This window comes from Protopterus annectens, chromosome 12.part0 (genome assembly GCF_019279795.1).
Source record: "Protopterus annectens isolate FY-2018-M chromosome 12.part0, PAN1.0, whole genome shotgun sequence".
Taxonomy (NCBI): Eukaryota; Metazoa; Chordata; order Ceratodontiformes; family Protopteridae; genus Protopterus; species Protopterus annectens.
In genome coordinates this window covers 409,383,295-409,399,634 of record NC_056746.1, presented here as the reverse complement: position 1 = coordinate 409,399,634, position 16,340 = coordinate 409,383,295, and the positions used below count along the sequence as shown (strand labels likewise).

Below are 16,340 nucleotides of genomic sequence, written 5' to 3'. Positions count from 1 at the left end.
ATCAGAGACTATCTGCTCCCAAATTAACTTAACATTATTTACGTAAAAGTCTCTATTATCTGTTGAAAAAAAACCCCCTAAATATTTTATTTTTTCTTCAGATTTTACCTGACCTACCAATGGTAAAAGCGAGAAGGGTGTAGGCGTCTTTAACGGAAATACCTTGGCTTTTTTTAAATTTATTTTGTAATTAGATATTTTTGCAAAGTCTTCCACAGCTTTTAATATTTTCTTAATATCTGAAACAGGTGTCGTGCAGTAAATATTTAGATCATCCGCAAAAGCAGCCATGGAAATTTTCGTACCATAAATTATTGGAGCATTGTGATAAATATTTTGTTTGATATGTAGAAATAATGGTTCTAAATATAGATTGAATAATATAGGAGATAACGGACATCCTTGACGGGTACCATTCTTAATTTGAATTCTTTTTGAGAGATTCCTATTAATAACTAGATTTGTATAGGGATTATTATATAGTTTTTTTAAAGTTAAAATGAATTCTTGAGGTATATTAAAACATGCTAAAATATCAAACAAACATTCTAAGTTCACTCTATCAAAAGCTTTTTGCGCATCAGTTATGAGTGCATAAGCATTAAAGTTCCTGTGAGTGGCATAAGAAATCAGTGTATGAAGTGATAACGTATTATCTGTAGTTTGTCTGCCATTTATAAAACCGGCTTGTTCTTCTGATATTATCAGGTTAATTACCTTCTTCAATCTATTAGCCAAAATCGATGTCATAATTTTCATGTCTATATTCAAAAGTGAAATAGGTCTATAGTTATCCGGGTTTTGTAAATCAGCATTCTCTTTCGGTATAAGAATAGTTTTCGAAGAATTAAAGTGCGGGTCATTAATTTTATTATTAGTTATATAGTTAAATACCTGTGGAAGTATTTTCCCCAATATATCACTAAAAGTTTTATAAAATTCTGTGGTCAAACCATCCAGTCCCGGAGCTTTATATGGCTTCAACTTCTTAATTGCATCAGTTATCTCCTCTGAAGAAATTGGTTTAACTAAGTTCATATGAAGCTCATCACCAATCTTCGGAAAGATAATTTTTTGCAGAAAATCATTATTACTCTTATTTATATTTAATTCCTGCTGTTCACCATATACTTGAGAAAATATTAGTTCAAATGCCTTCATGATGTCTTCAGTATTGGTATATGTTTTATTATTAAAGTGTATTTCAGAGATCTGAGAAGGTATTTTCGATTGATTAATGATACGTGCTAGTGCTTTTGAAGGGGTCTGTATATGATTGGCATATTTTACCAGCATTTTCTGTTCATAAAATGATAATTTACTGTTTTGTAGTAAAAAAAGGTCCTTCTGACATTGTAATAACTCCGTTTCAGTTTGTTTACTATAATTCCCAATTAGATCCTGATCCAGTAATTTAATTTTAGTTTCCAATTCTTGTATGTCTCTCACTTGTAATTTCTTGTAATAAGTAGCCTTTTGGAGAAACATTCCTCTAATTTGTGCTTTGGTAGTTGCCCATTCTATGTCAGACGGATGACAGTGTTCCGAAAGATTAGCTAGTAATTGGTTAAAGGACTCTTGAACTTCTTTTATTACATCTTCTTTATTCAATAGATATGGATTTAATGTCCAATTATAACCTCTAAAACATATCTTATGACTAATGTCCTTATTGAAAGTTAATGTGATCCTAGAATGATCCGACAAATGTCGAGCTTGTATGTATATATAGGGATCAAAAAACATTAGTGCGTCTGAAATTAGAAAAAAGTCGATCCTGGACCACATTTTATGACAACTTGAATAAAATGTAAAGTTATTTGCATTCATTTGATTCTTAGTGTATTTAAATGGATCATATAATTTAAAATATGTTTTAAATTCCTGTAGTGCTATCACTGCTTGATTATTAAAGGACCTATGGGAGCTTGATTTATCTAATTTGGGGTCTTGGTATGTGTTCCAATCACCTCCTATTATTATATAGTAATTATTATATTGATTCAGGATAAAATAAAGTGATGTTATAAAAAGTTGTTGATTGGTACATGGGGCATATATATTAAGAAGTATCACTGGTTTATCATAAAGTTTGGATACAAGAATCACATAACACCATCTTCCCTCTTTGTCCATTTTAAAATGTAAGATTTTCTCTTGGTACTAACTTTTAATAATAATCGCCACCCCTGCACTATTAGTTGTCCCTTCCGAAGCTACCACCTCTCTGATCCATTTCTTATTTTTAAGGGCAGTCCATTGATCATTAGTCAAATGGGTTTCTTGTAATAAAATAAAACATGCCTTTGACTAGAGGAATAAATGAAAAAATAATTTCCTTTTTTTCAAGTTCTGGAACCCTTTAACATTCCATGAATCTATTATCCACATACTAAGATTTTTAAAACTTTTAAGTATATTTAAAAATTGAAAGACGATACTAGATTCAAATGTATTAGCACAGTATATAATGTCTGGAAGCAATCTTGATGTCCCATCCCTAACCAGTGCCTATCCACTATTCCCCTGGACCAGGACATACATAGACTTTTTACACTGTATAAACTTTTATTGGTACACATCATTATTAAATATCTGTTCATCTTACAAAATAACACACTAAAAACATGCAAAAAACCTATAATAACTACATCTAACTCTACAAAACCTAACCAAAACATTCCCTACTAAACACTGGTAACTATCTACAGCTCTTGAACACATTATTTAGTTAACACAAATGATATTCCTTACATGCAAAATTACTATTCTACCTCTCTAATAGTTAACATATATTATTAGTTCTATAAGTTGGTTATATTACCCTAGAATATCTAACTATCTTATTTAAATCTAACCTAAACAGATATATGACAGTACTCCTATTAAACAATAATGTTATTGGCTTCAAGATAGTTCACTATATGTTTAATCTATATTTAAAGCATTAAATCTGACATTGTTTATCTAATCTAACTTATTTAACATTGTGATGACAGCATCATTGGTGAATACAAGTAGCATTAACTATGCTTAGTAGATACTATACTTAAATAGATAAAATGATATCTAAATAGCACAGTTCCCAAAACATTCAGAACCACATCAGAAAAATAACCTTCATTTTCCTAGAAATGCCAAGATATATTATGTGCTTTTAATCTACTAACTATCCCAACATTAAAACCCCTTTGTATCTAAACATTTACAGTATTAAAACACATCCTAAAGACAGGAGAATAAATATTGCAGTATTATTAGCAAATCCACAATCAGGCAAACTACCTAAGAAAATAGAATAACTAAGATAAATTTATCCTACTTCTACCATATCAGTTAAATAACACATTTTGACCACTACATTAATATTTCAGTTTAAATCCTACCTGAATGAATTCACATTCCCATTTACAGAAATAGAAGTTGAAACATACATTAAAAGTCCACGGAGCCTCGTTTTACGATTCCAGTAGGTTCCTCTTCTTCCACAGAGCTCTATCTACTTCCTGGTCATGAAATCTTGTCTTCGAGTTCGCAAAGGGGGAACCATTACGCAGACGGACTTCCGGATGTGCCACCTCGAAAGCGGACCCTCTGCAGCATCTAAAGGACTTCCTGTTGCCTCACGAAGGGACACAGTTCATAGAAGCTGTAAAAGTTCGTGGAATCTTCGTGAACAAGCTGGACCTGCAAAAAAAAACTAGTTAATTATTTACCAAGGGGCCTGGTGAAGAAAAAAGAACAAACAAAGGATTTTGGAGCCTCGAGGTATAGTAGGCATGGAATCCCAGTATCCACGTTGCTGTAAACAGACTAGATGGTCGAGTTAAGCTTCCGAAGTTGGGAGGGATTTGAAAATCTTCAAAAAGGTAAGTTTTGCTTCTTTTTTTGTAGAGATGGAATATTTGGATCCATCAACTGTAAAAATTAATGTGTTAGGGTATTTCATCTGAAATTTAATGTTCTTTTCAATAAGGAACTTGCAGTATGGAGCTAATGCTTGTCTGGCTTGTCTTATTTGCAATGGTAAATCCTGTCCCATAGAAACTCTATTATTTTGCCACATAACATAACCTCCATTCTTTTTAACAGTTAGAATTATTTTATTTACATCCTGGTAGTTGAGAATTTTGACGTAAACCGGTCTAGGAACATTTGAGGCTTGTGTTTCTCTGAGAGCTCTATGGGCTCTCTCTATAACAATTTGCTTAGCAATATCAGAGTCATTGAACAATATTTCAAGTATTTGTATGATGGTAGAAATTAAATCATTATATTGGATAGTTTCAGGAATTCCTCTAATAATTATGTTGTTCCTTCTGGATCTTGCCTCCAAGTCCAGAATCTTATTTTGCATAGATTGAATATCCATGTCATGAATATCTGTTTTTTTTTTTTGTAAGCAATGTTATTCTGTCCTCATTTTCGGATATCCTAGCTTCTGATTTATCCATCCTTTCAAGAATTTGACTGCATGTGGCACCAAAAGAAAGTACCTGGTTTGAAAGTTCTTTTAAAGCTTCTTGTATGGGCAACAAAGCAGTTTTAATGTCTTCCATGTTAGCCAGTTGATCTGGTTTATTTGTCATTCCAGCTTTTAAAAGTTCCTGTTGTTTTGTAGTTTTCTGCCTTTTGATTGTTGAATCTTTTTCTGGTGACTAAAGTGCTGATAATTTAGTTTTAGTTGTTGTTGTTTCCATACTTTTTTCCTCTTTTGACATCGTGAAACAGAAGTCAGACAGTTCCTTTGTTTAATACTCTGTTCAGAGTCAGGCAGACAATCAGATCTAATCCTGTGAATTTAATTAGTTTCCTTTTGTTCTTTTACCTCTCAGGCAATGTTTAGTTGTAGTAGAATAGTTATATCCGATTATTACAAAAAATCTTGTAGTATAACCTCAGGGTTGATTTTTATTCCGAGTATCTGGAGAGCTGTAGATATACAGTGTCTACAGAATGGCGGCCATCTTTGTCTCAGTGACCGTTCTTAAGGGATGCCAGCAGCAACCTGCTCACCAGTCCACAGGACATCAATGGCAGATGGAAGGAGTACTTCCAGCCACTTTGGAATGAAGAAAACCCCACAGAAGCTAGTCTGTCTCAGACATAGCCTACAATTAAAAAGGAAGAAGAGCCCAGTCGAGAAGCAAAAACACTAACGAAAATCATGGAAATCACAGGCTCAGATGAGGTCACAGCAGATAGTATCAAGACATTGAATAAGTCGGGAAAGAAATGTCTCCAGAGGGTACTCATAGCAGTATGTAGAGAAAGACACAACTCAGGTTTGTGGAAAATAAGCATTCTAGTGCCAGTTTACAATAACAAAGGAGACATTCACAACTGTGGACATTACAGAGGTATAAAATTCCTGCCACGCTGCCTGAAGCTTCTGGACAGGGTGACTCATAAATGAATATGCAGCATGGTAGGAAGTAAAACGGGAAATGAACAGGCTTGATTCAGATCAGGATACAGTATAACTGATCTGTAATTTGCATTGAGAAAGATAGTTGTGAAGAAGCTACAGATGAGGAAGGAGTCCAACTGGGCATTTCAGCACTTAGAAAAAGGATATGACACTGTCTCAAGGAAGCTGGTTTGGACAGTTCTGGATGGTTCAAAGTCCTTAAAATATTGATAAAATTAGTATAGGCCACATACAAGGACCGGATGACACCAGTACAAACACTGCCTGGATTCACAAAGAGGTCCTCAGTGGCAGTGGGTATGCTCAGAGTTCAACTTTGAGTCCACTGCTGTTTTTACTGGTGATGAACTACGTTAGCTGACATGTTTCAAGGAATAAATCAAGAAAGCTGCTGTGTGCTGACAATATAACATTACAAGCAGGCACTGAAAAGTAAGTTCAACAAATTGTAAGGGAATGAAATGCAAAACTGAAGGCATGTAGTATGAAACTGAGTACAGACAAGATGGTAGTCACGGCAGCAAATTGGGAAAATCAGAAGAAGCTGAAAATTCAGACAGAAGGGGAAAACAGTGGAATAGGTTAACAGCTTCAAGTATCTGGGAGGAGTGGTTGAGTAGAAGAGAGGTCTGAATGAGGAGATCAAAACAAAAATCAAAGGGGCTGCAGCCAACTAGCACAGAGTATCAGGGGTAATGTGTGAGAGAAGAACGCCAAAGAAGCTAAAAAGTAAAGTGTACAAAACAGTGTTGTATCCAGTACTACTGTATGGTACAGAAGCTCAGACAGTGAAGGCAGAGCACTTGTGGAAGTGAGAAGTGATGAAGTGCCTGAGATAGGTGGTAGGACACACAGTGTGAGACATACTAAGAAATGCGGACATCAGAGCAGGAGCCAAAGTAACGCCAATTGCAGAGAAGGCAAAACAGAACAATTTACAATGGTTTGGGCTCATGTGCAGGAAGGCAAAAGACAATTTGTTGAAGAATATTTGGGACAGACAAGAAGAAGCAAGGGGAAATGAATTGCTCGAACAGAGAGATGGATAGATTGTGTGATAGTAGACCTGTGACATTTGGGCATGACTTTCAATGAGAGTAGGAAAATAGTACTGAATACAAAGAAATGGTGACAATTGGTGTGGCATACTAACAAAGGTAAACAATGGGAAAAATGAAGCTGATGATGTCAATGATGATAATGATGCTGCAGGTTGCAGGTAAAGGGGCACTAAAACAAGGTCTTGCAGGGAGAAATAAAAACTATTAGCAGTGAAATTGTATAAGGCAGCCATGTTGTTATCTGCAATCTGTCCAAAATCCATGTTATTTTAAGGAGACAAGGTGGTACAGTCAGATGTATTCCAACTGTTGGAGATAATGTTTCTAGGATTTTACCAAGGGTAGGCAGAATCTAAAAGAAAAATCTTACCAAGCTAGAGTGTCCACTCTGTGATTCCTTAAACCTCTTGTTTTTGAGGCACATGGGATATATGCAAATTGACCTTTAAAGACATCAGGTGTTTCAGCTATTTGGCAGTTCTGAATGCCCATGACTTTTTTCTTTTTAAGTCTGTTATGGACAAATGCAGGCCAATAAAGCCAAACCCCACTAGCTGTAGACATGCTTGTTTTGGCCTTCTTATGGCTTCATCAGCACAGCGTAAGTGGACTGTTTGGCTAACCTTTAGAAACACAGGGTTGTCATACCAAGCTGATGTCCATAACCATTAAAGTGCCTGCAAAATATCCAAACTAACAAACTAAAACAATGAGTAAAAAGGTCACACACACCTGCTTTGATGACAGAGACGCTTTGTTTTAATTAAACAGTCAGATTCTCCCAGCCCACACCATTTCTAAGTCAGCTGCAAAATATCCCATATATCTATATATATATATATATATATATATATATATATACATATATATGTGTGTGTGTGTGTGTGTGTCACTTTTTTCTTTTTAGTTGTGTTATGGACAAATTCATGCCATTAATGGCTATTGCCATTCACCCACAATAAGTACATTTGTTATTCTTATGAATAGTTGAAATTATATTAAGTTCAAGAGTCTTAACTTTGTTAAAGGAGGAAGGGGAGGAAGACAGGTGACAGCTAAAATGAGTACTGTATTGTTTTTGGGAGGGCACGTTGTATTTTAGCCTGAAGAGGGATTAGCTTCAGCATAAGTTTTAGGGATGAAGTGAGTTTTATACAGTGGTAGTGCCCAATCCATGAGTCTATTGCCAGGTCAAGCATCATAAAAATAGTTGTAGGAGTACAAGAGTGGTGAAAATGTGAAGATCTGATAAGAATAGCAGGAATGACTGAAGAATTTCTGGAGAGGAAAGCTTGTGTTTCATCAACATTTTTAACTATATAAGTGTTTAGTAGTCTACAGGATAAAGTGGTAGTACTGTTGGAGTTTTAGTTACGATTCTAGTGGGGTGACACGGTGTTGCCTTGTTTTAGTAGCATGACAATTATTGAGGAAATGGGGAGAGTGGAAGAAGCTGACGTGCTTAAGTAACATTAAGTAAGACTGAGGGAGTATGGCTGAAGGGTTATCTTGGATAGATGGATAATTATAAGAAGGAGGAGAAATATAGGGATTACAGGTAGTACATTTGTTATTCTTATGAATAGTTGAAATTATATTAAGTTCAAGAGTTTTAACTTTGTTAAAGGAGGAAGGGGAGGAAGACAGGTGGCAGCTAAAATGAGTACTATATTGTTTTTGGGAGGGCACGTTGTGTTTTAGTCTGAAGAGGGATTAGCTTCAGCATGAGTTTTAGGGATGAAGTGAGTTTTATACAGTGGTAGTGCCCAATCCATGAGTCTATTGCCAGGTCAAGCATCATAAAAATAGTTGTAGGAGTACAAGAGTGGTGAAAATGTGAAGATCTGATAAGAATAGCAGGAATGACTGAAGAATCACTGGAGAGGAAAGCATGTGTTTCATCAACATTTTTAACTATATAAGTGTTTAGTAGTCTACAGGATAAAGTGGTAGTGCTGTTGGAGTTTAGTTACGATTCTAGTCGGGTGGCCCGGTGTTGCCTTGTTTTAGTAGCATGACAATTATTGAGGAAATGGGGAGAGAGGAAGAGACTGAGGTGCTTAAGTAACATTAAGTAAGACTGAGGGAGTGTGGCTGAAGGGTTATCTTGGATAGATGGATAATTATAAGGGAGAGGAGGAGAAATATAGGGATAATGGTGAGGGGTACCTAGAGTAATCGTGGAATAATAAAGTCAAGGATGCAAAGGTTATTGTCTGATTTAGGTAGGAATGGAGGATTTTGAAAAGCTCCTATGTGGTTTGTAGAGGAGACATATGGCAGATACAGGCAAATGCATCTGTATAAGGTAGGAGTGCAGGAAGGGCTCATATTAACACACTGCATCTTTTCAGAATGACACCAGGAATAGCATTTAAAAAAAGAAGCCTGTTTGTTGTTGGCAGTTGTATGATGTAGTACATTTATATGGAATATAAAAGTTACCTGACCAGGTAGATGTGGACAGAAGAGGCAGTAATTAGATAGTAAGTCTACTGCACAAGTTACCACGGGGCACAATGAGGCTGTGGTTGGTGCGGGATCCAGCAACAGGATAAGGGAAATTCACAAGCAGGTGTTTGATCACAGAGGTTATAAGGATAATAAAGTACAGCATTAAACAGCTTTCTGCTACTTATTGTAACTGTTTCCTTGATATGCAGACTTGAGTTTGTGCATGTGATAACCCTGTTCTTTTCATGTAACATAAGCTTCACAAGGGAGCAGAGACCCTTTCCTGGTGTCAGTAATATTAATACTTGATCGCTAACTGGATATGAAGCAGAATAGCATCTGCACAATGAAATGAAAGGGTTCCTGGCCATTTGTTGAACTGACCTATTGACTTTTGCATGGTCCACAGCTCAGCCAAAAGGAGTACCAAGCTATGCTATCATCCAAATTTAAAGGTCCAGGTGGCCTGTGGCAAAATGGTAACCACTCAGTCAGTGATGATTCAAGAGGAACCAATTAGCAGGAGTGAATAGGCCTGCCTTACCCATCACAAAAAATGTTTTTAACAAGCACTCTAGGCAGTTCCAAGTAAGCAACTCACATAAGAATCCTCACAAAATGCTGTGTAGTGTACTCCCAGATACATAAAAGGTTCTGAAGGACATATATTTCCTCTCTTCTTTTCTCTTTTCTCTCTCTATCTCTTCAGGCAGCACTTTGGTCTGCAGCTCAGACAAATTCAGTGCCATTTTGCACAGCCATTCTGATTTAAAAATCCATGTAACCATATGTGAAATGGAAGACAGCCAGTTGGGGAAGGCTCAGGTGGAATCCATTCCCTCTAAGTCATCCAGAATTAACATGTTTGCCTTTTCCTTTTCACAAAAAGCAAGTTAGAAAACACACTAGACAGGTCCATATAGATAGATCATATAGACATCTTTACAAGTTGGAGTGTATTATAGACCTAAGTGAACTGGTCTTATAAAACAATATATTTCACCTCTTCTTTTCTCCTGTTCTTTCCTTTCATGGTGTGCATTGTAGCTTGGTCTGCAAGTCAGCCAAAAATAGCAGCAAGTTGGCAGCCACCCACACTTAAAAATTCAGTGGGACCAGCTAATAACAGTGAAGGTTGAAAGAGAATCCACCTCTCTCAAATAGTCATTTGCAATGAAGAGGCGTGCTTTTCCTCTCACAGAAAGTAAACTAACAAACAATCCATGCAGTTCCAAGTAGGCAACTTATACAGTAATTCAAATGCAGTAATAGCATACTGTTTTCCCAGGTATTTGTAGGACAGTATTAGAAACTAGGTCAGCATTTTCAAAAGCCTGGGGAGGGTGGGTTAATGCTGTAGGTACTGCAATATGCATCAGTTGTTGGGAAATATGAAAGAAAGTGAAACAAGATGCTTTATCTGTCTAAGGGAAGGGCCATCCCAATCTATCCTTCTAGTATTTATTATCATGAGCAGCTGAAATATGATTTAGAGAAACTCTGAAATCAAATTTACACAAAAAAATAAAGAAACCAAACAAAACTGTAAAAAAAGACAAGAAGCAAAGCAAGTATGAAAATTATAAACAAGGAAATCCAAAACAGTCATCAGCAATACTCATTGTATGCCTTCTCAGTAGTGTCAGATTCACTGCTTGTATTTGGCATAGTGCTGCTGCAGTTGTTCCCATCACAAAATTGTTATTCTGTACCTGTAAAACATAACTTCTGTTAATAATACCAAGCTTTTCATGAGCACCATGCCCCAAAATAGTTGACTGCTTTGAATTAAACTGAAGTGGCACAATCCAAAATAAATAATCTCTACTTTTTAATTCTGTACAAACGATCCAGCCAAACTTGAGCATTATGCTTCAATATATGCCCACAATAAACAAGGAGATTTTATACAGCTTTTAGTTAACTTTCAGAAATTTGAATGCAGATCCAGAGTACTGCATTCAGCATGAGTGTCTAACTTAAATGTTCCAAACGTGCTACTAAGCTGCAGATCTTCTGTTCAGCAATTAACTTTAATATGTCTAGCAATTTCAGATACACTCACATTATTACTTTCATAGGTTCCAGTAGTGCTAGCACTGTTTAATGTATTCACTGTGTGCACTTTTAGTGCCAGCAAACAGTTCTGCTTTGCTGTGTTCATTATTGTCTATAACAGTTGCACATTGCTGCAATGTTTTATTTTGCTTGCAAAATGTCATCAAATTTCTCAAAGTGAACAAACTTTACTTAAAGCATACAACATAATTTCTTATGACTGAAGTCACCAGAATGTTCAGATTTATTTTTTTATTATGATTAGAGATTTAAATTTCATTTTGTTCTTTCTTTTCACTCATTTGCTTTATTTACATGCTTCTATCTCTTCTTCTGGACATTTGAGTGTTAGTTCACTTACTCTCCATACATTTATGACTATCTATAGTGTCAGATCTATTTTCTTTAACCCTCTGTTCTGATCATATCTGATTATGCACACAACTGTCTGTCTTACTAGAAAGTCCGTTTTTCTAACAGGTTCACAACCTGTACCTTGTATTTGAGATCAGTCAAGTATTTATCCCTTCATTCTTGGACTCCTTGGTATATAGTACAAAATAAATGTTGATATATGGCAAGTTCTTCTGTGGCTCATAATATGCTTTAAATTCTCCTTTATATATAGCAATATTTAGTCTTTCTTTTTCTTGAAAGTTTAAATGTGTCAATACTTTGCTTACTCCCCTGTTACATAAAGAAATATTGACAGTGAATGTGCTCTGCTTTTTGAACAAGCTCTCACACTGTGAGATATTGTTCAGAACACTGAATCCAGCCGACTTTCAGTTTTCAGTTCCCATACAAGTGTAAAGCTGTTGGTGGTTGTAGAAAATTGATCTTGAGCCAAAAATGAAAGAAAATTGTGGATAGAACACTTGTAACTAAACAATTTGAACATGGCATACAATATTACAAGTGCAAATGATGAAAATAATGTTGTTTTGTTAAATGTTGAAATACTGAAAAAATATTTGTCATGGTTTCCAATGGGTCATAAAAAATCTACACATCTCTTACTGATCACAGTCATACAGTGAGCAGTCATGCAGCCAGCTTTGAGAAAAACAAAAATACAGAAGCTATATCCTGTGTAAAACAAAAAATCTGGGTCATAGCATCCATTGTTTACTAACACAACTCTTTATCTATATTTTAAAATGATTTATTACAGCTTTAGAGGAGAACCAAATGGAAAATGCATTCACACGGATATTTTTCTTGAAACCACAGCTTACTACAGGCCCAAGGACAGTCAGTGTCCTATGACACTCAGCTCCCACTGTGCTAATCTCTCTTAAATAATTCATATATTGCTATATGTGTGCAAATGCAAATGTGTGCTACTAATGAAAAGCAAAGCCCCTGGAACTGAAAAACATACACGGTTCTTTGGGTGATGGACCCACAACGGTCAGTCCCACTACTGATTTTGGATGCGATGAAGTCAGTGAACTGAATCAAATAAGCTTCAGACTCACAGGGTTTAGATGAGGGTTGACAGGAAGTAAAAAATGTACATAGAAAATTTTGATTTTTATACAATTACCTTAAACATATCATGGCCACCTATCCATGTCCATGGTAAAGATTTCTCAATGTTCAAAATGAGTTCTTTCAAGGAATCTTCTGTCTTTTTACTATGTAGGGAAGCAAGATGTCCAGGAGGTGAAAGCTGTTGGCAGTAGTCCTGTAGGTAGAGGAAACAATGCATTACTAACAAGCAGAAAAATGAAATCTTTATATTTTCTGTAGTTAGTCTCTTTTATCCCCTATAGCCTCAAACTATTTCTAAATTCATAAGGGAATTTTGCTTCTGTCATCCCTTTCAGAATTTATTTATGTTCTATATATACGTAGACATCATTGTGAGCCCTACTGAGGAATCTTTTTATCTGATTTTAAGGGTTAATACATGGTATAATTTCCCGGTAGCTTTACAGAGACAAATGTTAAATGCTGTGGCCTGAAGTTACAGAACATGTTTTGTTATTTAAACTGAGCATAAGGCAATAAGTCCTCTTATTTTGTACAAACAGGCACATTTAATGCTGTCCCAGAAGCACTTCTTCCTGCTAAACAGCAGAAACTACTACTTGCTTTTAATTAAAATCTAACAGAAATTAATTACTTGCATACACTTACAGCAAACTGTTGGGTTAGAGGTCTAATGCAGTTTCTTTTTCTGCAATATAATCTGCCTATAACACTAGTGAATACCATTCTGCAGCTGCCATTATATTTCCTTCGGTCTGTAACGTGTCTTACAAATAACAGTCTAACGCAAAGAAGTACAATTTCAGATAGCAAATGCTTAAGGACATTTATACAAAACATTAAATTATGGAGAGTCATGGTTCATTCAGTTCTTTGACTGAGGCATTGTTTTGCATTTCCCTATGCACTTCTCAAATGATTTGGTGTTCCAAGACCAGAAGGCTGTGGGTTCTGTTTCCAATCCAGGTGACTGAATTGCTGACACTACAGTGCAGCACTGGGGGAGTGCTGTACTCCAGAGTGTGACGTCCTTCGGATAAGAGGTTAGACTGTCCAATCTGCTTGAGTTGGTGGTAGCACAGGTGGATATAAAAGATCCTAATAGCACTTACAGAAAAGATTAAAGGAAGCTCCCTGATGCCCTAGTCAAATTGCAGTTGTAGCAGGAATACACCCCTGAAAAGAGGCTACTACCCCAGCGGGACTAACCTGATCAACAAAGGATAAATGAATAAACTTCTGTGAATGATTGCATCAGACTGCTACAAGATGGGAAACAGTGCACACTGCATACTATAATGATGTCTTTCATTCTTCTTAGGTTCATTTTTTAAACTGGTGGTGCTCTTTAAATGGGGTAAGTGCACATGAAACAGTGATGTGCATTTTCATTCATGATCTTGACTTTACATTACATAAATGATACATAGCTTTAAATATGGGACTTTCAAACATAGTACATACATGAACCAAATTTACACCAGCTAATATAGGTACATTACATTGAAATATAAAAGACAAATATGGAGTATTACACAGACACCAAAACCGATACATATCAAAAGAGATTTACCAAAAATAATATAGCCAGACTGAGGCAAACACAAAAAGCAAGGTTTAAAATAATAATGCAGAACTAGAGTAATCAACACACACAGGTTCCTTTTTCTAAAGCAGAATATGTGAGAACAGCGAAGAAAGAATAATACTCAGAAAACTAAAGATCAGAACTGCAGACGTACCAAATGAAAGCTGACAAAAAGGAGAAACAATAAGTTAAGGTACATGGCCAACATACAAGCATGCAGCTGCTTCTCAGAATGCTGCCATAACACTTTGAATAGTGGAGCTAACTGCTGTATTTTCTAGACAAGCTCAAGACCTTCATCATGGTACATTGTCAGTTACCACTCAGTAGGCTACACAAGTTTGGCTTACCATAACTCTACTTTTAATAGTTTACAAGCTGTATGGAAGATACAAACTGTAATTTGGGAAGGTCCAACATCTACTACTGTAACTGCTGCCACCGATGCTTCACAGGGCTCAGTCCTGACTCTGAGTCCTTTACTGTTTTAAATAATAAGTGGTCAATCTATCCAAAATTCCACTTACTTCAGCAGACTGAAACTCAGCAGTCCTCAGCAAATTATACAGAGTTCTAGAAAATGCAAGTTAGTCATCAACATTATTTAACATTCTTCAAAACAAGCTCTTTACCATTAATTTACTCCCAAGTACTACCAAAACAAAGGATATGCTGCTCTCTGATTAATGCCAACTAACATCTGGAATGCCTTCCCTTACCATACATTATACATGATTGCTGTATAGAACGACACATAAATATCTTGGCATCCATTTACGGGATGAGTTAACCTCGGGATTCATAAATGTAGTGGTTAGTTGAATAAAAGTGCTATGCATACTAACTTTAATACACTACTGTTTATTTCTGAGATGCAAATATAAGGTTTATGGAGTATGGAAGACTCTCAACTTTTGTGAATGGTGCACAGGTATGCACAGTACACATTGGTGCACCAGGTAGGTTTCACTGTGTAGCATGAAAGCTTCACACAGTACAGATTTTAGCATTACAATACCACACAGTACAGATTTTAGCATAACTCCACATGGTACGGATTTTGTGAAGAGCTGTTTAGTAATGTATAATATACTTTACAAAGCACCTGTTCCCTGCTGTGCTCCACTGACATGCCACTCAGCTATGGTCAATACCATATGACAGTGATGAGAGGATCTGGTGCTCTGGCAGCTGCTACTGGTAGGACTTTGACAGCACCACTGTGTGGGTGCAGAGTAAGAAGTGATTGTGATAATAGGGTTACCTGCACCACAGAGCATTTTGTTGCTGGTAAGGTTTTTCCTACCAGTCATTTTTCTTTAATTTAGTGTTGACTTAATGCTCTGCTCTGGTATCCAAACAACATGTCAACAGGGAAGGGTGTCACTGTGGTCACAAGCACTGCACCATCTGTAGGTACCCACTTTGGGTCCCATAAGTAACCCCATTCAGATTAGCCCATATGCAGTTTGTGTAATGTTTACAAATGGCATGTAATCCTGGGGATGGGGGTCATTTATGTGTTTATTCCTTGCATGGGATATTCTTTCTACATAATGGCAACAATCTACTTAACACCGAATGCGTGTTAAGAGACCTTGGGGCCCAGGTGGACAGTAGTCTCTCCTTTGATAGTCGCATCGCCACAGTAGTCAGCAAGTCCTTCTACATGGCACACCTCATCATAAAAGGGTTCTCATCCAGGAAAAAAGAGATCATTGTTCCCCTCTACTCATCACTCATTAGACCCATTATAGAGTACAATGCCTCTTTTGGAATGTACCTCACAAGACATCTGCATCAGCTGGAAAGGCCACTGAAGTACCTCACAAAGAGGATTACTGGCCTCAAACAAATGCATTAGCTCTTTCAAGAAAAATCTTGATGAGTGGATGGGAAATAGGAAATATAAGATTATGTACAGTTTTTTTTAACTCACAGTGTACTAGTTTCTGTGAATCAAAAATAGGTTGATGCATTATTCTGCAAGGTATCAGCCCTACTGCATGGTGCTTAAAGTTTATAAATAGCATCCTAAATCTTGAACATCACATTCATTATATTAATATGAAAAATAAAAATTGTAATTTGAAAAATCCCAAATCTACTAGTGGCTGCTGGTGAGTATATATATTATCATTTAGCCTTTCTTCCCCCACCTGCTGTCTCTGCTCTCATATTCTTTTTTCTTGCAAACATTTCTGGCAGCATTCTTGTAGATCCCCTCTTAAAGCCGGGTACCCATCTCCAT

At 36.3% G+C, this 16,340-nt stretch overlaps 1 protein-coding gene across 1 annotated transcript in view; it reads right to left on the bottom strand.

The window, feature by feature from the left end:
- The window catches only part of LOC122816611 (lectin-like), a 166,809-nt gene that overhangs the window by 59,940 nt on the left and 90,529 nt on the right, over positions 1-16,340 (bottom strand). The window contains exon 4 of the mRNA XM_044089518.1: positions 12,554-12,694. Coding sequence (XP_043945453.1) covers positions 12,554-12,694 — 141 coding nt within the window. The remainder of the gene's footprint in view (positions 1-12,553; positions 12,695-16,340) is intronic.